Genomic DNA, 26579 nt, shown 5'->3' with positions numbered 1-26579 from the left:
TGAGACAATGAGGCAAATGTGTTGCGTCACGTATGTGACGTCACATCCGTATTTTGATGTCGCTCTAAATTGGTTATAATTTTTGAGATATTCCATATTTGGGTTTAAAAACGTGATACAAATCTGCACATTTTCAAATTGTGTTTCAAGCGCAAATCAAGCTAAACTAAATGAGACTGGATTAGCAGTAAACAAATACAAAAACAGGCGACGTCAAAAGCATAAACGCTACTTTTAGTAATGATCAAAGTACATTTCGTAATCTGTCAAAGCACTCCAAAATATCAGTATCTCAAAAGTGCTAAAAGAGATGGATGGGTGTAATAAAATGCTCTTTATTAGCATGATCCTCCCCACAAAACATGGCCGGTAAAGCATCACCCTTCCACATTAGCATTCCAAAGCAGGCGCGATGTTAGATTAGCTCGGATCAGACACGAATGGTCATCTTGAATCCTGAAACACATCTCTTCCTTTAAACTTTTGACTCAGTAATGCTTGCTACAAATAACCAAAACTAAGTTGCCGTATGTTTATTCATGAAGAATTTAGAGGTGGGTCAAGCCATATTTTGAGAGTTAAGCTCCTTACAAACTGGCCATCAAAGCCAGCTTTTCCCTCCAACTCGCTGTCCTGTGTGCAAAGGGTCGATGCGGGATGGGGAGAGTTGAAGTCGACCGGCTTCCGACATAGCAATAGAGGCAGAACGCCGCCAACACTTTCTGTCTACTTACCTTTGTGTTGCGTCAAATTGCATCTATTTATCTTAATGAAGCTTTGAATTCCGCTACTGGTCTAGAAATCACTGAAGGGCTTAGGTCCTGAACAAATGCTAATTAAATATAAACACATTAAGGCTCTGAGGTCAGCAAATCGGGTCAGTTAGTGGGTTCCAGAGTTCAAAACAAACATGGTGAATCAGCATTTGTCTGTTATGCTGCAAGTGTAAATGTAAATACTTTTAAATCCAGGCCCCCCCCCCCAAAAAAAAAACCTCTATGTTTTTGCCCCCAAAAAATGTATTTATTTCCTTTGCTTTTGAATGTCCTAAATCATTTTATTTATAAATACCTTTAAATGTTATATTTTTAATTACCGTATGTTTTGCACTATAAGGCGCATCGGCCAATAAGGGGCACCTTCAATGAATAGCCTATTTAAAAATGTTTTCCATATATAAGGTGCACCGCATTATAAGGCGCACAAAATAGAAGCTACTGTAACGGCTGGGGTTGCGTTAAGCATCCATTAGATTGATCTTATTTAACCAATATTGATCCATATACTGTATAAGGCGCATCGGATTATAAGGCGCACTGTCGGTTTTTGAGAAACGTAAAGGCTTTTAGGTGTGGAAAATATGGTATGCGAAGCACATTACCGTTACCTTGTCTATCAAATGTGCTCAATAAATAAAGCTGCCTTGACGTTATTATATTTTCCCCTTCCCCCTCAATCACCAAAGATTTTGTGAAATAATTTACAAAAAAATGTCATTTGCTGAGCTAGAAAATCCTTCTTGTGAATTATTATCGAACACGAAAATCTTAACACCTTTACTGGAATTGATATGAACATTACCGACATTTGATGTACTGTCTTTACCATTCAACTGCTTTAATACTCAGGTCTTCATGATACGACACTGATAGCAGTGCTATATATAATAGCGTTGGACTCTTAGCCGTTTTTATGAAAATTGTTTGCTTTCCTCTTGCCTTCTCCTATAGCTGCTCCACTTCAAACTCACAACGGCACCAACACATTTATTGTGTTGCCGTCTTCAAGAATCAAGTCTGCACATGATGAGAGCTGAGAAGTCCATTGTATGAAAAGGGAAAGGAGAGCATTGAAACAATTATGTTTGTTTTTTTAAAGACAATGAAAATGTGTATGAATTAAGACTTAATAATAATTACTTTCAACCAAGACACCTTTATTAATCAGTTTTCATGAGACATTTGGGGCCCCTGAAAAATCTCAGGGTCACAGGTGAGCTCATGCCTACCCCAGCAGACTTTGGACCTGAGGCAGGGAACACTCTCGACTGATCACCAACCAATTGGTCAATAAATGTGGAAATGGAGGTGAATGTGTAGATATTTTGAATTTGGGGCTTTTGAGAATTTTGTGAATGGGGAATAATAAATGAGATGGCTTGAACACGTTGAAGTTAGAATGGTTTAAATCAGTCAAATAATGTTGAGGGAGGAGTGATTAATTTAGAGTGCCTCCTAATGTGGGATTTTTGGGGGTGAAAATTAGGGAATTTTTGGTATGTGCAAAATGGATATGTTGAAATGATAACTTATTCCCAGGGAAATTGAATGAGCTGAGTAATATATATATTTTTAAATGGGAACGATGTGACTCGGTTTTGTGTCAAAATATGTCATTGAGATTGAATAGGGTTTTTTTGTGTGTGTGTTTGGGAGTAATTTAAAAGTGAAAATTTGGTATATTGAGAATAGTTCCCAGGATAAATTGAATGATCTGAATGATTTAAATGTCAAAATGGAACAATGTAAATGTTTAATGTTAAATGTGCCATTGGGATTGAACGATCAACAACTAATGTGGGAAATTCGACCTCATTGGGAATGCATGGGGAATATTTGGATGGAAAATCTTGATTTTGGGGAAAACTGTGAATATTAGGAATGAGAAAAATGCTAGCCCTTAAGGCGTGAATTTTCGGAATGTGTTTTAATTGGAATGATGTGAGTCGGAGGAATTATGTGGCAAGAGATGCATGCCAAAAAGGTGGAAAGAATAAAAAATAGGAGTAACATGTGTAAAGGCCTTCAGCCTTCACGCAACAAAAAGTATTCAATGGAATTTAAAATGTCTGAGATAGGAAACTCACACAAGCACTGGGAGAGCATGCAAACTCCAGAGATTTGAACTCAAAATCATAATTGGGAGTCAGACGTGCAAACCACGTTGCTGCGCATTAACATCCCTCACATTAACAACCACATTTGGTTTATCCATCTAAAAAGCACAACACGACCTCAGCTATGGAAAGCTTCGCTTTGAAAAGCAGTCAAATTCCCATTCCGGCCGCAGTGCAGTATCGAAGAACATAAGCAGACATTTGAAGTGACTAATGCATATAATATTTTGAAGCACTTCCAAGCACTGCTGCAGCAACCCATCTCTGACTTTTTCCTCACTTTCTCTTCCTCCAGTTTCTTCTTTGCACTCATTTATCCTTCCTATACAGCAGCATATGCTGCACACTCTTGACTTATTTAAATGGATATGCGGCGCGCGGTGACATGATTCATCCGGACGCGCTGCATTACTCATGACCCGCCAAACTTTTTAATAGTCCACGCTAGTGAACGGATTGCTGCTCCAACTGTTTTGCCCTAATTTTGCCCCGCGTGAGTCATGACATCGACGGCGCTTTAACGACTAAGAGAAGGAAAATGAGATCTCTGTGTCCGTCACACATACACATGCATGTAGATATGGTGGGATGTGGCGTTGGTGTGTTCACAGTGACACTGGTGAGTTGCAGTGCTAATGAGAACTTGAATGTGAGCCGCACACAACAGACAGATGACAAGAACACAATGACACACACAAAATTCACAGCAAACACACACAGGAGTGAACTTTCACAAGCAACTCAGCGTCATGCTGTACAGTTACATTCAGGGGTGACAGACATGCGCAGAGAATAGAAGAGAGAGAGAGAGGAAGTGTGCATCGGAGATAACAGGGCAAAAAACGCATTTTTTAAACGAGTGGAATACATTTCCTAAATTAATCTTTTTTTTATATATATATAACAGCAGTTTTATTTAAGCCACTTTGAGGACTTTGTAAAAGTTTGCATCAAAAAAAAAAAATTACGACATCTCCGATAAAAGCCAATGATGCTCAATGGCGGTGAGGTGAGGAGGAGAGTGCACCATTGCGGTGGCCCCCCGATCCCACACGGCTCATAGCAGCCCATTCGTCTCCATTATAGCAGCTATAGAGCACGTGACTGCGAGGCCCAGGGAAGAAAAAGGTGCAGCTGATGGAACACGTGGGGAGGAGGAGAGGACAGCTGGGTGGGCTGTTGAAGGTGAAGATGTTCTGTTTTATGCTTGCGAGAGTCGGAGAATTGTGACCTGTTGCATTCTCCGCTGACAAGGTCTAACCAAAATTAATAAATTCCTACATCCACTTGTTAATATTGGTAGTAGCACTTGATTAATAGGAGAATGTGGAATTAATTCATCACATTTTTTAATTGAATACAAATATTTGACATAATAAGCTTCTTTTTATTTTTTTATGCAAACAGATTTCGGTCGATGAATAGACATTGACGTCAGCGTTACCCCCTGTGCTTTATAAGCCTGGCGGACTGCCAGGCTTTTCTTGAAACCAGGTGAAGCGTCTACCTCCCACCCTTAGTACTTTGAGACCTGACTGTGTTAAATGATAACTCCTAGCAAAATCAAGAACTATAGATAAATATAGAGCACATTTGTAAAGTCTAAGGCCGGCCATTAGATTTGCTTTAGTTCAAAATTTTCACCGGACGAAAACTAGAACTAGACTACTACTAATACTAAACTAGACAAAAACCTTCAGTAATAAACAATAACTGGGATTTAATTAGTATGCATTTTCGTCGACTAATGAAGACGAGATGAAAATGTACTCCACGTAATAAAAACTGGACTAAAATCTATGGATTATTTAATTCATGAACAGAGACAAGATGAAAATTATTTGATTTTGTAAAATTCTTCGCCTGTGACACTCGCGTGACACATAGCGACACACCCCCTTTCAAATCTGCAGCTAGCGAGTGCAACATGCACAAACACATGGGACAGACAGGAGGTGGATTCTATGGAGGACCAAAACTGGCAAAATTCAAAATAAATAAACGACTAAATAAATAAATAAATGACTAAAAGTGAAAATAAAACTTATGGAAATAAAAACAAAAAAACAACTATATATATATATATATACATATATATTCCATTTATATTTATTTTTTATTTAATTTTCAAATTGTGTTTTTTATATCCCTTTTTTATTTTTACTTTTTGTCATTTATTTATTTATTTAGTCATTTATTTACTTTTTGGCAGTTGGTCCTCCCTACTCCACGTTGAAAAGTAAAAAAAAAAAAAAAAAAGTTAAAACCGTAACTTTGATCCAACGGCTATAACGTTCCAACAATAATGTTAATCCGACCGCTACCTCTGGCTAACTTACTAGCTTGTAGCATGGAGCCGTAGTAATGGCGTGTGTGAAGTTGTTTTTCATCAAAAAGATGAGGGAAAATTATAAGTGAAATAGTTTTAGATCCCAAATGTTTAAACATTATCTGCTGACAAAAATAGGGGGGAAATGATTGTCCTGACTAAAACATTGACATTGACTAAAATAAACACTAAAATACTAGATTTATAGTCGACTAAAAGTTGACTAAATAAAAATGGGATGAGGTTGATTAACAATGATAAAAACTAACAACGTGACTAAAACTGAGACTAAATTTAAAAATGTCTGATAAAAATTAACACTAATTTCTAGGCTACAAATGTGTGGTACCATTACGGTTCTGGGTGGTGGATGCTTTCATATTATCCATCCATTTTCTTAACCGCTTGTCCTCACAAGGGGGATGCTGGAGCCTATCCCAGCTGGCTTCGGGCAGTAGGCGGGGTACACCCTGAACTTGTTAGCTTTCATATTATTTTTTTTTATTTTTTTGTATAGCTGCATCTTTTTCCTGTTATTACTTAAAATGTATTACTCAGTCAAAATGACCAAAATAAGTCATAACAACACAGTTCGATGAGTTTGGAATCAAAGTTAGATGATGAAAATTGCTTCCCAGTTTTCCCAAAAGACTTCTTCCAAGCAATCAATCCCCATTGTTTTGCTGTGCTGGAGTTCCACAACAGCAGCATCTGCGGTGCAATTACTCTCAAAGCGGGTTGGCACCGGTGGAGGTGGTGGGTGTGTAAGGTCAATCCTCTGGTGAGAACCACCTGTTTTGTCTGCAGTCAATCTTCAACTCAACCCCCTTTTTATCTATTCATGTCATCCTTCTTCACTCAACAACTCCACCGCCCACTCTCACCTAACAAAATCTCTCACTCTTGGAATGAGGAGCCTGAAACCCAATAGTTGACACTCTTTTTTTGGAAAGTGGAGTGGGGGAAATAAATAGAAGGGATAGTGAAGTTAAGTTTAATTTGGTTGCTTGGATGGAACTTATTAATCATTTCTCAAAGCAAATGAAGCTAAATTGATTACTCTAAAAACAATTGGGTCAAACTTTTTTTCTTTTTTTTGCCAGGGTCAAATTGATACATGTAGTGGATTGGTCCATTTTTGACCCAACTTTTTTTTCAAGTGTACTACGCCCTATTCTGATAAATTTGGCCATCGTAAGACTGGAACTCAATTGTAAACAGTATACTATCTCTTGTTCTCCTTGAATAAATTATATATATATATATACTATAGCTGAACAACAAAAAGTGATTTTGTTGGGTACCCCTGCATTAGCTAGTGCAGGTATACCTAATACAGTGTCCAGCAAGTGTATTCTGTGGGTGCTGCCATTATTCCCTGCAGGGTAAAACGAAGACCAGACACAATGTGACACCCACCTGCCCGCTAGTGTTTGCTCACATGCTTAACATGAGTGACTGTGGTGGCACGCACATGCTTCTTGCGTGTGCGAACGTGTGCCTACAAAGAGTCGCACAGGAGAGGGGGTCACAGTTCCTCCTCAGTGCCTTTGAAAAAGCCTCTGGCAGATGAATAATTTAAAGTCTGTGAGGGGCTGCCAGCGCCACTGGACGGCAAAAAAAACTGCACCCGGAGGAGACAAAGCACAGTAGCGAAAGCCATGTTTTAAAGGTCATCAAAATATTAAATAATTCATTTTTTTTAACCACTTAAAGCAATCCTCCACTGTTACACGCATCATTATAAACAAAGTATTTCTAAAATGATTACAATGTCAAATCTTGTAACAAACGTTTTTACCATCTTCAAAAATGAGCTAGTTACCTTTTAAAGGGCAAAGAACCATATTTGGTAACTTCAAAACGGATGGCACATGCCTTATTGCAAGGCAGCTAAATCATGCGATTTCTCTCAGGCATCACTGAACACTGGCAACAGTAATAAAGAAAAAGGTATAATTAATTGCAGTGTTGCACATCCATCCTTTTTTTTTACTGCTTATTCTCACTAAGGTTATGAGTCAACAGGAGTCTATTCTAGCTGATTTGGGGCATACAAACAATCAGACAGTTTAGTTTTTAATTGCTAATTAATTACTTTAATTATTAAAGTAGGAGGAGGCTGGATGACCTGGAGAAAACTCCCACAACCAGGGTGAGAACTAAAAATTTCACACCGAAACTGAAACGCAAACTTTGACATTATTATGAATTTACAATAAAACATTTTTACTTTCAACCCTTTTAACAACAAACATATTATAATTCCCGAGGGTTTATTTTGGGCTTTATAAAGAATAAACGACAAGAGAGCTGCTATTATTTTGAGCTGCATGTTTTGCAGGCTAACGATGTTCGACGGTTGACTCATAAAATGACACTAGAAATGCTGCACTGTATTTCAAAAAATTATAAAAATAACAGAAAAAGTCACAAATGAGGAGAATAAAACAATAACGATTGCTGTTTTGGACACATTGGAATAGTTAGTTCAATGCTAGTAAAAATAAAAATAAAAATAAAATAAAATAAAATTACATTAAAAAAAAATTATAATAATAAATAAATAAATAAATACAATAAAAAAGAATAGTCAAATCTCATCTAGTAATGTCTTGTTTAGTGGCTAAAAAAATCTCAGAATCTGATTGTATACTTTGGTGTCATATTTTCCGGTTCCAGGGGATGTGGGATATAGGACAACAAACAAGGGTCTCAAACTCACAGTCCGGGTTCTATTTACAGCCTGCAGGATGATATTTTGCGGCCACTTGCTTTACATGCAGCCCCCACATTTTTGCCATGTGGTTGCTGTGGGCGTTTTGTGTTTTTTAAGAAGACTTATGTGCTATCATAGCTCTGGCTCAAGGCAACTTCGAGGGATAATTGTGAAGTGACAGACAGTGGAAAGCAAATAAATCCTGTCAACCAGTCCAAGTCATGTCTTCAGAACAGGCAATTTTAAGAAAAATAGGAGACGGAATGGGGCACCCCAACATTTCATGACTGCACAGAGAAACTTGAGAAATCAGACATCAGTACTCAACTAACTATGCTGAGGATACCAAGTACCAGGGAGATGAGAGAGAGGACCGGGTCACCAATCTTGTTCACATTCTGAAGAACCGCGTTAATGTTCAGACCTCTTATTAATAAAGATTGAGTGGATTGGATTAGCTCAATACTTGAACCCCTTTTTTTGTGGAATCATTGATCCAGCACAGACACACCCACAATATAAGAAGAGGTTTCAGACCCCTGCAGTAGAACCTCTAAAGTGCAACACTTTGGCAGTCGTTCCATTTTGGAGAAAGGCCTCATCATATTTGTGAGATTTCAGCGTGGTGAGCATGTCAACGACTAACTACACAAATGTGCTTTGCGTTTTCCTTGGCTTTTATCGAGATGCTAACTGGTCGATGGAAATCATAAAGCATAATTTAGATTAGTACTTAGTACAAGGCTTTTATAAATGATCAAATACTGTATACAGTTACGATGCACTTTTAATTGGAGTCTTGAGTTACCGGCACAGATGAAGGCACACAGTAAACAGAAGCAATTGCTGTGGTTTAGCATTGCTTTAGCGTTAGCACTTCTAGTTCACAGAGGGTGAAAATACCTCCTTCTTGAGTTGTTTGACACGTAAGTAGGCAACCTGTAATTAATTGTGTCTTACTTTGTGGCAACCAACAGAGGTGCGGTTGATTCACTCTCTTATTGTGAGGCAGAAATGTGAATAACTTAGCTAAATGTGCTTCTGACAGAAATTCTACCACCCCATTTTAAAAATATTCTTACCAATAGTCAGAGATGGGTAGTAACGAGTTACATTTACTCTGTTACATTTACTTGAGTAAAAATTATTGTACTGTTAAAAGTAGTTTTACCACACAATGTTTTTTATTTTTACTTGAGTAGATGTGGGAAGAAGAAACCCTACCCTTATTCCGCTATATTGGGCTACACTAGAGGCGTTACCCGCCGCGCCATTCCTACATTAGATTTACCGTATTTTCACATAAGCGCTCCACTTGGCTGACTGTGTAGGAGCATTTCCGCAGACACATTGCTTATATACAGAAAATGCGGCCCTGGATGAAGACTGGCAGGCATGATGAGAACCCAAAAGAGTCAACTGAAAGATGACATCTTGGTGCTTTCGCTTTAAGAAACTGCCACCTATGGTCGAGGCAGCACCGAGCGAGTTACGCCACAATTTAATGATAATAATATAATAATAATGCATCCGATGTCTATAGCGCTTTTCTGGACACTCAAAGACACTTTACAATGGAATGGATACATTATTCATGCACTCACACATTTATACTGTGGTGGCGGTAAGCTACTTAAGTAGCCACAGCTGCACTGCAGGTTGCGCACAACTGCCAGTGTGCTCCGACCACCACCAAACATTCGCACCTTCCATACACCTGTGTGAGTAGTACTGGAGGCAATGCGTGTGAAGTGCCTTGCCCGAGGACAGAACGACACATGACTTAGGGAGAGTGGGGATGGTTACTGAACGACCGTCGCTACACCCTGATTCACGGCCGCCACAATTTGTGAATGGATTGTGCATGCTTAGGCTAAAGGTTTTTATTTTTTATTTGAAGATGCCAGCATTTGCACATAATTTTATGTTTTTGTCTGTCTGATGACATTATTTTAAAAAAATAAATCAGACTTCATGTTCAAGTAGTTACTCAGTACTTGAGTATTCTTTCCAGTAAATACTTTTATACTTCTACTTGAGTGATTTTTTTTATGACTACTTTTTAACTTTTACTTGAGTAATAATATTTTTGAAGTAATGCTACAATTTTTGGCTCCTCTCCCCACCTCTGCCCATAGTGGATGAAGTCAATTCCTAGACTTACAGGTAAATGAGAACCGACGTCCCAGAAAGTGTCACTCAAAAATCGCACTCTTGTTCGGTGACCCCTCAAATTACACCACGCTGCGCACACGCCATCTGCACGGGATGTATACACACACTAGTGTACATTTGTCTTCAAGAGTAAGTGTATTTCCGGATGTGCGAACACAGCTTACGCTTAGAAATACTCTGGCTTGGGTCAGCTAGACAAATGGCACCTCCTTGGCAGAGGTGATAAAAAGAAGCACGTATAAAAGGAGGTCAGACGGAGTAAAAAAAAAGAAGCAGGTGAAGAAAAAAATCTGAACCAGAGGATGTGGTATTTGTCAAAAAGGTGAAAAAAACAACTCACTCTATTCCCCTTCCATCCCCTTCACACATGGGGGGAAAAAAACATGAGTAAGAGATGACGATAAGATCCTCATTATCAGGTCCAGCTCCATTCCTCTCCTCCCTTGCTTTAGTTTTTTTTCCCCATGCACTATCTGTGCCCGTCAATAAGCTCCCTTCCGCTCCCCCCTCCCACATACGTCCACAATCAAATTACTGTCAAAATGGAGGTGGGTGTTGCGTGGTAGGGCGTATTTAAGGGGGAAGAGGTGTGGAGTGGTGGTGTTGGTGTTCGGTGCAGCCCACTCTCAAAAACCCTCAACCTGGATTGTCAAACGATGCTCGCTCTCTCTTTCTCTCTCTCCCTCACACACACATACACACACTTGAAGGCTATATCAAGCCTCTGAGGTGGTTGCTAGGTGCTGCCCGAGTAATGATGTGAATAATCAGCCTCTTAGGCTTTGTAATGACGGCTCAGAGGAAGCCATCATTTGCATCAGCTGGAGAAAAAAAAAAAAAGGTATTTAGCGTATAAGACTCATAGCTCAACACAGCAAGCGCAAAAAACTTTACGCAAGCACAAAGCACGAGAAAACTGTGCGTGAACTCCTTGCGAAGTACAGCAAATGGAAACAATGGAGAGGGAAAAAAACACTGAGACCTTGGCTCGGATACCATCTAAAAATATTTTTGTTCTTGACTCTGAAACTTCTAAAAGCCTGAGCAAGATTGGCTCAGATTCCACCGTCCCTAGTATTTGATGATTTGTTTCATAATCAAAAAGCGTTTTTCATTTTTTTTTTTTAAATAATAGTTACAGTAATTATGACTTTACTACTGCGTTAGCATAGGTTAATAAATAATAATAACAATAATAATAATAATAAACTTTATTACAGACTCTTAAAGGTCCAGGTAAAAGCAAAAAAAACATTGCATACTAAAATATATAAAAGTCACATAAAATAACCCTTCCCAACATATTTACAATGCAATTAGTAAAAGCCACTTTAAAAATACAAAAAGGCTAAAACTATGTACAAATTTGGATGATGGCGCCTACGTAGGAACACAAATCCTACACCAAGCAGTCCCTGTACTTCTACGTAAAACCACACGGCCCCTTGACTCTATATCAACTATCCATTTTGTTTTCAAGATTCACATTAGAAGAAAATAATGTAAATAACCCAACTCTCTGCAACCTTAAACATTTTCGCTAAAACAGGTCACACCGATACATGCAGGTCAAAAATTGGGTGGCTCAATTTGTCAAAAAACTGCTGATTTTACTGTAAAATGTATCCCAGTGCTTTGATGACATTGTGAGCTTGGTGTAAACATCGTTTTACCTTGCTGTACATTGTTACAAGCTTATGTAATCATTCCAATACGGACATGCCAAACAAGTAAGCTTACATATTTCACAGCATTGAACCTACACTCGTTTCTGTAGTGACATTTGTTTCCGTTGATAAAGTGATTGTGATGTTTTGTACAGATTATTGGAGGATTGTTTGTTTCAGCTCTTAAAGCCTTGACGGGAGTAAAAAAACAATGTACCGCTCTGACGTTTGAACTCGACTACCTCAAACATCTTAGGTCATGCATCCTTTAAAAATTAATAAGCTCGGAGCATTCACGCGTAAACCAATAAACCCTGAAAGTTGCAAGATGATCGATTGGAAATTACAACTGGAAGTGAGCCAACCGTATACCTTCAGATGACAAATGCCTTAAGTTAAGTTTCCTCACAATTAATCACATCACTTTTTTTGATAGAGATGTTAGGTATGGCATAATGGCTTATGATTGATTGGCGACCAGTCCAGGGTGTAGTTTGCCTTTCAACCAAAGGCAGCTGGGATAGGTTCCAGCTCCCTGTGATCCCGAACAGGATAAGAAGAAAATGGATGGATGGATGGAAAAACATAACAGTAGGCTACATAAGAAACATTGCACAACTTTGTTTATTGTTTATGTTTACTGTTTAACAGTTTAAATTAGCCACAATGCTAATCCTAGCACAACACGAGGTATCCTGACTGGTCAACCGATATTCTAGAACCCTGCGTTAGAAGTGCAACTGTCAAAAAGGTGTGTGTTAATTTATTTTCATAACACTGAACAAAGATAATTCAGTTTCACAAACAAAAATGGTTTCCTCTACTTGAACATTACAATGGCGCTCTAGAATGGTCAGCTTACTGCATACTGTTCTTGTTTTGATTCAGACTGTAGAGAAGGAATTCAGCTGCTGCTGAGTGGACTAGTAGATCTATTCCAGTAGGATACAACCACGGCAAAGCAAAAAAAATAAAAAATCCTAAACTATTTCCTTTATCACCATTAACAGAAAGGCTTGACGTAGCAATTTTTCAAAATAGCTACAGCACATTAGATAAACAATACAATGACTTTATTGATTGAGTGTTTTCCCCATGTTTAATAAGCAGCAAGCACAATTTAGTCCATCCCTAGCAAATACGAATCTAGTAGTCAAATGTGAGACCGTCACTTTAAAAGTTCTTTTGACTCGTGTCACGCATAACTCTGTAAAAAAAAACATTCCCAACATCACACAATGCCATACCCTCATGCACGCACACGTGTGCACTTTCATCCATTGACAGAAAGGCTGATTAAATGAGAGAGGATTATATTTCGGGCCAGGTGCTCAAATGAATTGCTCTCGCCCACCCCACCGCCTTCCAGAAAAAATAAATAGAATGAAACCTCGAGAAAATTACAGTGCGTCTGGGGAAGTGACACATATTGTCAGATCCTGTCTGCACACATCACTGGGTATTCTCTCTAATCTTTAGCATTTTGCTATTGTCGCCGCCACCCCCTCTCTGCCTCCGGGCCTTGCCGGCTACACGCTACATGTGCTAATTCGTACAGCGGTTAAATGGGATCTCTGCTATTCATGACAGGTACTGCTGTAGTCATTAGTTACACTCTAAAAACGAATCAGCTGTTACATTAAATACTGTATATCTAGTGATATAACCAATATCCTATATAGAAAGTGAAAGTGAATAACGGCTTCAAATATTGGTTATCAGCTTCCTTGACTACTAATAATCGATATTCTATCTCTAATTGTACGATATGCGCCACTGTTTAATGGCGCAGCTATTAGTCCAGCCCGCCTGTGATTACGTGACTTGAACGGCTGAGACAGCTAGCATGGAGATGTGCTTGAACGTTCATGTTCTGTCTGTAACAGGACATGCTGTTAGCGGATGATGATGATGACTCAGTGATGTAAGAATGTCACCGCAGCGTCTGGGAGCTCTGGGAACTGTGACTGGTTTTGTATGTGTGTGTGTGTGTGTATGTGTGTGTGTCTGAGTGTGCTCTCAGAGCTTCATGTCAACGTTGTCAGTGAAATCTTTCTAGTCCTTCAGGCTGTCCCTCTTCTATTAGACCTTGGATCAATCGGCAGAAGAAAAAAAAGTGCATTATTGTACCTTTAGGGGTACAATGACTTGTCACTGCGTTTTTGAACCCTTGATGCTTGATTTTTATATTGTTGTATAGTACCTGTAACCCTTTCACGCCAGGAAAATGTAGTTACCTTAGAGACCAATAAAGAAGTGTCAATTAGTGTCAATTGTACCTTGGAGAAGGTAATATTACTTAAACTCAATCCTTATTTATACCTGAATGGTGTGTAAAAAAAGAAAAGAAACAATCAACAAATAATCTTTGCTTTTGTCTGTGCCTCTCAAAATCAAGCGTCTAACATCAACAGGGTCATTAGAAGATGGACCGATTCAAAGTTGTGACTGTTGGACTTATTAATATGTATTAACCGACTCTCAACTATCAGAAATTGTTCAATAGGGGAAAAACAAACAGAGCCAAGCAGCTTCAGCCATTTGTTGTTTGCTCAAGCGTTGCTTTAATATGAGCAAGAGGAGCTCAAAACAGGAAGTGCTTGTCATGTCTGATATATAGCTGAAACGCTTGTTTGATTTAATTATGCTCTGTCGAGTGAACCAGCGCAACAGCGCGCAGGAAGTCAGGGACGTTGGCAGAAACCCGTTGCGGAAAGTATCATTTATTGGCACAGGTGACAAAAGTACTCACTTTGTACTTTAGTATAATGAACAAAAATATAAACACAACACTTTTGTTTTTGCTGCTCTCCAATATTGTCCACAAATCTAAATCTGTGTTAGCGAAAGTTAGCTACTTCGACTTCACCAGGTGTTGTATATGAAGATGCTGATTAGACAGCCTGATTTTATACAGTTGTACCTTGGGCTGCCCACAATAATTGCTCACTCTACAATGTGCAGTTTTACCATCTCGGCAAAGGAGAAGTGCTCACTAATACAGACATAACCTTGGATGGTGAGCCACATACTGCCTCACCAAATCAAAAGACAAAGACATCACCTGATAACATGAAGCAGGATGTTTTTTCACTGTTTATAACACTGGTATTTAAAATGTTCAGATGATGGATGGATGGATGGATGGATGGATGGATGGATGGATGGATGGATGATTTATTTTGCCAACACCTTCATGACTCACACATTCTACAACATGTTATTGTACAACACTAATAATAGCATTAACAACATTCAGGCCTTAATGCTGATTTGTTTTAGTGAGGTTCCAGCTTAATGGAATTCTATTTATAAATCGATGATTCAGTAGTCTTAAAAGAACAAATGCCTTTGCAAACGCGCATGCAAAAAAGATGCGCAAACCGAGCCCCACTCGCTGCACATACTGCATAGCAGCTACATCTGTTCCATCACACCACGCAGGTTGTTGTTGCCCAAAAAGGCGTGAAGATGCAGATGTTCTCAAATGTAAATACAAACGTTCCACATTTTCTGACTGGGTGCGCGGCGCATTTGTGTGTGCGGGATCATGTTTTGAACAGCGGCCATTTCCACTGCGATGAGAAGCCCCCCCACCCGCACCCCCCTTCAATCTCGCTTCTCATCTTGTCAGAGAAAAATCAAAGCTAACACATCACCCACTCATCAAATCATTCAACTGAGCATAACAGCGACACTGTGTAAGGAAGAACAACTCTTTATCTCCGCTGAGTGAAAACAGTGATTGTCTTATTCTGTTATGGAAAATATACTTTTTAATGGATTGTATACTAATAGTTGGGTCTCTGGAGTTCCTTCTGAGTCATCAAATTGAAATTAAACAACCATTTAAATATGCACATGTTTCTATGATTTACTGTCACTCACAAAATCATTTAGTTGTGAATTTGTATCCTCTAAGAAAATGCCTGTAAGTGAGCCATATAAAAATCAACCAAGAATTTTAGCTCTTTCATTTGATCTCTGTTTGTCTTCACCTTGAAAAATGAAATGTTGGGGGGAAAAAACGATCACAGAAGATTTTCAAACCTCGTACTTAGCGAGATGTATGCTCAAAAACTGGGCTATACTGAGAGAGGCCTCTCATAGTCCGCAAATGTTCTCCTGTTTTATCAAATTTTCCTGACTCTAAACTTCAAAGGTTAGTGAAACTATATCTGTTACTTTTCTCAGAATAGTACAGTTTAGCGTGGAACTGCCAATGTGGAGCAAACATTTATGACTGGTGAGTATGTTAAAAACTCGCAAATACTTTCAGACTGATTCGCAAGTATGTTCAAACATCCTCTCAAATACGTTCGCAAATACGAGTACGTGCTACAACCGTAGCCTATTTTCCCATAATGCCATGGGGCAGTGGTGTCCAAACTCGGTTCTCGAGGGCAGGAGTCCTGCAGATTTTGGATGTTTCCCTGCTCCAACGCGCCTTTTCCAATGAACAGGATTGTTGTCAGGCTTATGCAGAGCTTGCTAATGGGCTTCAAGTGTGTTAGAGAAGGGAAACATCCAAAACCTGCAGGACTCCACTGCCATGGGGTATTACTTACACAAGTGAAATTATACCAATACATTCAAAAATTAAATACAAACATTATGTCTGCAATACATGATTTAGGTTCGACATTTTTCCCCCATGATGCAACAGGGTATTGACTTGGCATGCCCGAATACTGCGTGGCATGGGAAAATATGCTTTGTTTGTAGCATTTAGCCTACAAATACGTTCGAACCCAATTGTGAGTGTGTTCCAACGTACTTGCGAGTACATTCGAAAGTATTTAAAGGTTTGAACATACACACAAAGACGTTCGAACCTATACTTGCCAGTTAAAAATTAGTCCTTCACATTGGCAGTTCCACGCTTCTGTGGAATAGCACTTCACCATATGGAGTAGCGTTCTTGTAAATGTTTGTGTTTTGTTTTTCAGAAATGTGTAACTATGTACAACATGTCCGTTCGTAAAATAATCAATCAATGAACAATATCATCAACAGAAGACAGGGTTTCACTCCCCAGTTGTCATGATAACAAAAGCCGGACTCCTCCAGGCAGCATACAGTCTCTCTTGTGCATCAAACAAGGCAGTCTTCACAAAGTGGCTACTAAGTACTGGGGGATGTAAAGTGTGCTATAGTTCTTGATCCTTGAAGTATTTGAATGAACTCATGCCACAGGTATTTTATCAAGACACCTAAGAACTGTTCTAAATTGTGGAATGAAAATGCTTAATACGTCTCTTTCAAACAACTGCCGCAGAGCGTAATAGAGAAAACAGAGTGATACTATAGAAAAAATATGGACATGAGACATGAAGTGATGAGAGTTGAGGTTCAAGTTGGCCACTTTCATTGTAATGCATTGCAGAGAGGGAGAAATGGGAACAGAGAGAGAAGGTGTTAGCATGGGAGTGTTCTTTTTCCAACACACACACACACACACACGCCCACACACCACACATACACACGTTCCCTTATCTACTGCTTGGGATGGAGGAAGCAAACACTGGTAGCTCATTTGAAAGAGGACTTTCCCAGCATCTATTTGAACTGGACCCAGAGGCAACTTAATTGAATTGGAAGGAGAACTTGTAGAGAGTAAGTTTTGCACTTGGCATTTGTATAATTCACGGGGGAGTAAGAGTTGTATCCTCTTCAACCTTGCGTTGAAATGAAGAAAAACAAATAATCCGTTTTCTTGTTGTCAGTGGAGGGATGAATGTAATGTGGTCATTATGAACTTAGTAAATATGTCAAAATGACCTTTTTTGACCTAACTTTTGATTGTTGTACTCTTGTTGTACTGTGAATTTGTTTTAAAAAATGATTACAAATCTTAATCAAAAGGTATGGAATAAAAGCAAAGTTTTTAACCTGGATTTTAAAAGCATTTACACTTGGGGCTGACTTCACTTCAGTTGGTAGCTTATTCCGTTTTAAATGCCGCTTTGCCATGTTAACGTTGAACTCTGACCCGAGTGTGCAGACGTCAAGCATGTAAATTAAGTAACATTTTATCTAGATTAAAAACAATGGTGAAAACAGTGCTATTCGATATATATTGTAAGCATATGTAAATCGCCAATGGAGGGGGCTGCCAAATAAAAACTCACCCAGGGCGTCACATGGGTTAGGCAGCTCTAATGTTAGATAAATCAGCATATTAACATCCTAAATCAGTACAGATGCATCAATCCATCCAACCAGCCAACCAATCATTCGTGCAGCAATCTATCATTCCATTCATTCATGCATACAGTAGGTGCATCCACACATCCATTCATTCAAATGATTAATTCCTTACAGTCCTTTGGCCAGCAGCAAAAATGCAAGAGAGTCACATTGATAATTGATTGATTTCCGTTTGCAGCACCATCCAGCAGGGTTTATACGGTGAACATGTGCGCCAACATCCACAGTTTCCAGCTTGCAAATTGCCGGAAATTAATGTATAGAGACTGGATTAATGTGGGAAGTTAATTCCGATCCTTGGTCATGGAGGACACTCCAATGTCATTTGTTACACTGATGGTAATGTTATTAAAAAACCTGGCAGTTCAACATCAGGATAAAAATTAATGGCCCTTGCAGCAAGAGACGGGAAAGTGCATGTTTTACTGAATAACTGAAATAATGAATTCCCATGACTACAATTCAAGGAAAAACTGTAAAGGCCTCCTCCCAAATTGATCAAATAATCACATGGTGTTCTCTGTAGCTGAGTAAATAATACCTCCCTGCTGCTGTTTGAGGAAAGTGATACCTCCATCAAATAAAAGTCTGGTATTAACAGCAGTTGATCAAATAAAAACCCTTAAACTCAATTTCAAGAAATATTCTAAAGGCCTCCTCTCAAATGGATAACACTCTTAAATAGTCATCTGGTACTCTGTAGTTGAGTCTGGTTACTATCAGAGGAATTGGTTTAATGGTCTCCCCTCAAATGGATGCCTCCATCTAAAAAAAACACTTTGTACTAGTTGCAGTCCAGTAAACAAAAGCCCATAAACCTTATTTGCGGAAATATTTTAAAGGTCTCCTCTCAAATGAAGGCCTCCTTCCAAAAAGATGTCTCGTACTCTTTTTGTGTTAATGTATATAAATGTGCTCGGCAACTAGTTGAAGAAATTCTGTACTAAAGGCATCCTTTCAAATAAACGCCCGGTTATTTTATGCAGTTAATCACACAATAATGATTTCCATAGGAATGGAATGGGTGAGTACTGATATCAGGCATCGGGCAGATACGATTTTATTTTTGGGGTATCGAGGACTCGTGGAGCCAGCCGATGCCACCAACTGATACTTAAAGCCAAGAAAATCTGACATCGAGTAGTTGGTGCTATACTGGTATTGATCAATACTAGAACTGGTATCAGTTTGAAAATAGTGGTATCGAACATTACTAAACATAGCATTAGCAAATATGTGCTTCTGTCATGGCCACAGTGAGCGATCAGTAATAAAAGAAGATGAAAAGAAAGTGCCCAGCAAAGTCTGACATTTATGTGAAGATACTCACCTTCCAGGTGCTATATCAATCACATTTTCTAAGTTATAGTGAATGCTAAATGTGTTATCTAAGCATTCATATGCTAAATATGGTCAATATGGCTTAACAATTATAATGATACTTAAAATATTGACTGTATACTATAAGTAAAGGTTTTCTGAAGACAGCTTGGAGCGGGAAAGGATTATTTTTGCTTCTATGGTTTTGAAACATAAACGTGATCTTGACTGACAGTTGACTGGTATTATTGCACCAGTACCGCCGCGACATGTGGCCGCAAGGGGGGTTGGGGGTGGCAGGGGGGGGGGGGGGGGGGGCTTCTGCATGAGCGATGCGAAGAGCCCAAAGAAGAGTCTGTGTGAACTGTGAACGGGTCTGTAATTGAAGAGAGGGAGAGGGAGAGGGCCTTAACCTAGATCAGTATCTATCACTCTAACACTCACATATTTCCACAGAGGGAGGGGCCAATGCCCCTGACGGGAACTGAGTGCATGAAGAAGAAGAAGGAGGGAGCTACAGTATAAAGCGACCACATGGACGTGTGACGCCCGTCCTTCGTCGCTCTTGACACAGATGGGAGGAAGACAAAGAGGCAGAGGATGTGAAAGTAACCAAGAGACAATGATGAATAGACGGAAGAAGAGGATAGACATGCTGCGGAGCGGCCCCGGAGACGCAGCCACAAGAGAAGCAGAGAATTATGGGAGTGCAAATTAAATTACACCGGAAGGGATGCTCAGGTCTGGACCTGCAGGAAAGACAGGGCACAGGGGGGCCCTGCCTCTGTTTGTTGTCTGTGCGTGCGTGTGGATCAGAAAGTGTAACGATCACCAAAAAGGATTACGATGGTGAAAAACAAAGTGAATAACGAGCGTTAGAGTCACGTGTAAAATGGCTGCTTTTCCTCTTAAACTAAACATTCACACACAAGCCACATTATTAGGTAGATGAAAAAATAATAATAATAATGCGTTTGGTATGCCACTGTGACTCTAGTTTGTAATGGTGAAGAAGAGAATTGCATCATACGGAGCTGTTCAATTATTGTGGCTATGTTTAGCATGCAATTATGGGAGACTACAGGTGTGCCTCATTAAAGTGTCATTGACGAGCTCTACCAAAGAGGTTTTCAGAACAATCAGTGACAGCCACTGAATTTGGTACCTGGGCCTATACAGTAAGGATGAGACAGATTTTATCTAAATATGTGTTTTTCAGGGTCAATACCGATATGAATTATTAATAGTCAATGAGGCTGATATTCAATGTTTGGAGCCGATATTAATTTTCAGTGAAAGAGAAAATATTGGTGTCATTTTTTTTTTTTAAATACAAACTCCAACTCTTGATTTTGTTGAAATTTTTTAAGCATGTGACTTTTATGATTTGCACAATATTTAAATATTAGTGATTAGACATCTATGTTTTAAAATTCAAACAAAAAATTAGTGACCTCCCAGGGCCACCAGCATGTCTTAAAAAGTTAAATAAAAACTTGAACAAGTATATAGCTCCCTATTGTATTCTACAGTAAATAACGTTGTCCAAAAATGTTTAAATATCTCGGTAAATGTTAAATGAAGTGCACCTATATAAAAAGTGAAGCGAGTTCATAGGGTTAGCAGCACCTCTTATATAGTTAACTGAAAATTTAAATAAATAGTTCCCTGATGTTGACACAGTTTCCAATGATTCTTCCAAAAGGCAGATGCCGATCAAAATGCTGAATATTGCCGTCAAAAATCAGCCCGGCCCATATTGAGTCTATCCCTAATCTAGGGCAGTTAAGATCAATATGTATTTAATCACAATCAATACTGTGCATCATACTCACCAGAAAAATGCATGCAAATCATTACAGGTGTGTTTTGCGCATTGAAACTAACTAACTTGAAGTTGTCTGCTGGCACTGCAAAAAACTGCTTCACCATTTTGTATGACATCTATCATTAACATTCTATCTCAAGAGATTGTCCAGGTGTACCTAATAAAGCGGTGCCTAGGTGGCCGTTTGCACTTATTGACAGCTGCTTGCGCGCAATGAACACCATGATGTCACCCTTCCTTTTATAAACCGCCATATGTGTGACTTGGACCCAGTCCGGCTGGATACTGCTAATCTATCAAGAAGTGACTTGTCTAATGACTTCAAGTCATCCTCTTTATGCAGAAACTTTCTTCGCCGCTATTTGGCACTCTGCCCTAAGGCATTTTAGAAGACATTCATTAAAGAATACGTATTAATAAATAAATAAGGTCTCAGTTATGATGTAAAGTTTCATTTTGAACAAGGGCAAAGTCATTGCCTGAGATGAATGGCAGTCCAGTTTTTCAACAAACTTCATTTTCCAACTGCAGTAAACAGTGTGTTTAATGGGGTGCTATTTTTAACTGTAGTTAATTCAAATTAACCATTTGCTTTACTGTTTGTCCTCATGAGGGTGGGAGGTGTACTGGAGAATATCTCAGCTGACTTTGGCCATGATTCGGGCCGGTTGCTAGCCAATCACCAGGCACATAAAGTATGGACAAACAACTCACATTCACACCTATGGACAATTAAGATTAGCCTTCAATGAACTTAAAGGGACGTTCAGCGAAATGAATAGCATTCGAAGCACGCAGGAGCACGCACACTACGGTGGCTCAGAGAGACCACATTTCGCAAGCCTACCACCAATTCTTATTTTGCGTGAGAAAACGAGCATTTCGGCGCGCGACGGCAGCTAACAAGAGCAGCTAGCGGGAGGAGCTAGCAAAAAACAAAAAAAAAGCTATTAAAACTTGCGAGAGCAAAGCAGAAAGCGACGGGCCCGAATCATGGGAGATAGTGACGACGACCTGCAGGCCCCATCTGTGGAAACCGGTAAGCTGCGGTCGACCCATTGGGTCCAACACTTGATGCAATACCACCCAGACTAACTACATCCTTTGAGCATCCGTAGCAGGAAGATGGCGGCGAAACATGGCAGCTCTAGTTAAGTGAGACTACAGCCATTTAATGTAATTAGTGATTACTAGCCCTACGATTATAAATGTTAAAAAATATACCTTTATGCGATACAACATTTATTTATTTTTGCATACTATTGACATAAACAATCTTTTTTTTTTTTTAAATGAATGAATTATTAGTTCATCACTAGATGGCGCTAGGGATCACTGAATGTCCCTTTCAAACGCATGCTTTTGGAATGTGAGGTACGTTAGAGAATCCACACAAGCATGGGGAGAACATGCAAACACCCCACAGATTGCCAGAGATGAATTTAAACTGAAAACTTAACTCTGAGGCATCAAATTCATTCCACGTAAAAACATGATTCCAAACGGTAAGTAAAAGTAATCAACTGTTGGCTCAACAAACATATAAGCTAACAAAATTATTTGCTTTAGTTGTCATTTCAGAATGGACTGAAGCATTAACACCACCGCATTTCCTATGGGCATAAAAACTGTAAATGGCTGTTTGCATATTTAATGTAAAATTATTATCCACATAAAACTAGCGTAACCAATGTACAGTGTGCATTCCCCATATGATCCTGAGAAGAGAATATTGTATAATCTCAATAATGAGTTCCAGCATCACCAAATCTCACAGGATGCGAATCAAGCCGTTAAAGCAGCCACTACATTAAATTCATCTTCATCGAGAAAAATAAATGTAACAATTAGCCTTTCATTTGCAATACAGTCACTATGCGTACAGTAATGCCTGCTCTCAAATGAACACCTTCTTTGGATAAAAGCGTAGCACTCACTTTGTATTTGAGTGAATAAAAGCCTATTTGGTCACTTTCTGAGGAAATAAAACTATAATATTCTGTCAAGGTCAAATGGATGCCTCCTTTAAATAAACACCTGGTGCTCTTTGCAATTGAGTTGATAAAGGTCCATAGAAAATATTTGAGGAAATATATAGCACAGGCCTGCTCGAGACCGGGCAGCTTCCTCAAAAAAATACCTTGTATGCTCTCGAAATTTGATTAAATAAAAGCCTCCTTAAACTAATTGAGGAGGTACTTCGAAAGGCCTTTTCACAAATTGACAATTCCTTCAAATGAATGCCTCGTATGCTCTCAACATTTGAAAAAATAAAATCCTCCGGGCACTAATTTGTGGCAATACAAAAAATGCCTCCCCTCAACTGGATGCCACAATCAAATAAACACCTGGTACTCTTCTGCAGTGGGGTAAACAAAACAAAACGGCAAATATAAGAGGAAATACAGCATTGGCCTTCTTTCCTATGAATACCACCTTTAGATAAACACTTGGTAAAGCTCCAGGGAACTATTTGAGAAACATAGTAAAGGCCTCCTTTACAATGAGCCGAATGAGCAACGGTCACTAATCGAAGATACTTTAAATGCGTCTACTCAGTTGGGCGCCTGGTTCAAAAAATGCCCGGTACTCTCTGCAGTTGGCAACTATTGCAAGACATACCACATCGACCGCCTCTCCAATGGATGCCTCCTTCAAATAAACATACTAGCAACAATTCCGTAAATAAAAGCACCCAGTTTATTAAAGTTTCCACTCAAATTGACACCTTGGTCAAATAAACACCTTGCACTTTCTGCAGTGGAGTAAACATAAGCCCCCAGCAACTACTTGAGCAAATACAGTATAGGTCTCCTTTCAGATGGCCGCCTCCTTCAAATAAATGTCTGCTACTCTCTTTGGATCTCAGTAAATCAAATCTCCCGTGCACTATTTGAAAAAAATATAGCCGAGACTCTCAGTATGATGCCTCAATCAAAGAAACACCTGGTACTCACTGCATACAAGCTCCAGGCCAATATTTAAGGACGTATGGTTTGTATAGAATGCTGTCTACCTGTCAAAGTCATCATGTGATTGCAACCTCATGGATTCCAATGCAACAGGATTGAAAATGGATCTTAACCATTTGTTGACAGTATTCAAGATGACACCAACATTGAGACAACAATTCAAAATGAGAATGAATAGCTATAATTATCAAATCAAGTGGCGTAAATGTATTTATTGTCTGGCAGAGTGCTTCTTGAAAGGAGCATCGGTTTGTCATGCAGTCCCGGGGCGCCGCGATTTCTCAAAGGTCACTCGGACACCGAGGCCGATTAGGAATGCAGATTGGGCTAAAGGGGCTAAAAGGCGGTCATGGCACTGCCTGAGACTTATTGCATTAGCAAAGGCTAGCAGTGCTGATTAGATGACACGAGGAAGAAGCGGCAAAAAGGGGATAGAGGAAAGAGATTTGTGTATTCACGTAGCATTGAATAAGAGACGTCGCTCATGCTATATGTAACGCAAAGGGTAACACTGCAGCACTGAGTTCAGTGCGTGCTTCCATGATTTACAAATAATAAAACAAATCATTTTAAAAAGGGCCTCTTGAGGGGGCCTAGTTTGCAGCACCATGGACAGCAAGAAGGCCACAAAGGCAGAATGTGGGCTACCAAAGGTTTAGACTGGAGACGATGCAAAGACTAGCTGCAAACTAGAGCAATACACAAACGCAAAACGTCAGAAAGTGTTCCAACTGTGCAGCTGCACACCGAAAGCTTCATTTCTTGAAAGGGAAGACCAAAAATGCAAATATCCTGACATGCCCACCGGTTGCCATGGCGACCGTGAACCCACCCCCTCAAGTCCACTTGTGTGAGTCGTGCGTGCGTGCGCGTGCCCTACCTTGCATTCCTCCATGCACGTCCGAACCGAGTACGCGTCCGTCTCGTATTTGCGCACCAAGAGCTCGAAGTCCCGGTAGTTGTCCTCCGCCTGCCGGTCGAGGAGCTGGTAAGCCCGGACGCACTCGCCGCATCCCGGCGCGTCCGCCCCCATGGCCATATCCAGGGTGCAATTCATGTCGCGTGGACTCGTAAACCCGTAAAACAAATCCAAAAGTGAGTAGGAATTACAAAAAGAAAGGTACAAATCGCTCAGGTTCACGTACGCCAACTGCGTCCCATCTCCCCCTGCGAGGCCCAGGCACACGGTGTCCGCGTCCGTGAAAGTGAAGCAGTCTTTGGACACGCTGTCCGGGTGACAGGTGTCCATCCGCCACAGAGGTTCGGTAGAATTCCCTAGAAAAATAGCATCTTGCTCTCTGGCGCGGTAGTGGTGGTGGTGGTGGTCTGAAGATGGTGATGATGATGGTGGAGGTGGTGGCGCCGGCGGGAGCCAGTGGAGGGAGTGAGGCTGCTCGCCCGTCTCTCTAATCCCGAGCCCCCCCGGGCCCGAGCGCCGCTTGTCCCTGGTGCGGGTGAGCGTGGCCTCGGCGCAGAACCACAGGTGATCCGAGAGCAGGACGGTGATGAAGAGCAGCGAGGCCAGCGACAGTCGCCATCTCTGGGCCCGCTCCGACTCGGTGGATGGCTTCTCGGTCTCTCGGGGTGCGAACCAGTATTTTACGCCTTCGTCATGCTGTCGACGCATCCAAGCACCCCTGGTCATATTTTAGGAGAGTGCTGCCCTGGCCGACTCCACCGCGGGGGCTGCTCTGTCTCAATACTCATTGACTTAGGCGGACTCGGCTCGGTTCTCCTCGGGGTGCCGTTGCCTCCGCCGGTGCAGGGCGCTGCTCGATCGGCGCCCGCAGCAATCGGTGCTATTCCGGTCCAGTAAACCCGCCCGCGCGGATTAAGCTTGCCGCATCCTCCGTGGCTCCCCGCGGGGGGACAGCGTCCTCTTTGACCGCATGCCGCGTCCGTCCCTTCCTTCCTTCTTTCCTTCCTTCCCTCCCCGGGTGTCCTCCCTTCGTTTCTCTCTTCTCCTCTGATGATGTTTCTGCTTCTGCTGCTGCTGCTGGGGCGTCTGCCGCAGATTGGGCTTTCTCTCTCTCTCTCACTGAAGTGAAGCGACCGGCCCGCACTGGCCGGTCTCGTCGCTGCCTCGTAGCCGAGCGTGAAGCCTTGAATCCCGTCTCCGGCTGGCCGTTGTCATCTTGGAGCGCGCCTAAGTTGCCGCCATGTTCGCCTGGAATCACTTTTTCGGAGAGCACAGGCTATTTGCGTCATCTCCATCGCTGTGAGAGCTCCATCGTTGCGCAGTGGCCGAGCAGCTTATTGCCTATATGCACACGCAGAGAGAGGGAGAGAGGGGGAGTGGGGAGGGGGTATGGTGAGGGAGGGAAGGAGGTTGGTGAGTACTCAGGTACACGCAAAAACAACAACAACAACAACAACAACGTTTTAACAAATGTTTGGCTTGCCTAAAGGTGCACTTTGGCATCATCGTTTGTTTTGATGCGGGGTAAGAGTCCATTCAATGAA

The 26579-nt window shown here is 40.6% G+C and overlaps 1 protein-coding gene across 1 annotated transcript in view; it reads right to left on the bottom strand.

The window, feature by feature from the left end:
• nalf1b (NALCN channel auxiliary factor 1b) overlaps positions 1-26371 on the bottom strand; it is a 101102-nt gene extending 74731 nt beyond the window's left edge. The window contains exon 1 of the mRNA XM_086091628.1: positions 24997-26371. Coding sequence (XP_085947754.1) covers positions 24997-25761 — 765 coding nt within the window. The 5' untranslated portion in view covers positions 25762-26371. The remainder of the gene's footprint in view (positions 1-24996) is intronic.
• Between the last annotated feature and the right edge of the window lie 208 nt (positions 26372-26579).

The sequence above is a fragment of the Leptonotus elevatus genome, chromosome 12, assembly GCF_054856555.1.
Source record: "Leptonotus elevatus isolate MCC_2025b chromosome 12, RoL_Lele_1.0, whole genome shotgun sequence".
In the NCBI taxonomy this organism is placed as follows: Eukaryota; Metazoa; Chordata; class Actinopteri; order Syngnathiformes; family Syngnathidae; genus Leptonotus; species Leptonotus elevatus.
This window is presented reverse-complemented; position numbering and strand designations above follow the sequence as displayed.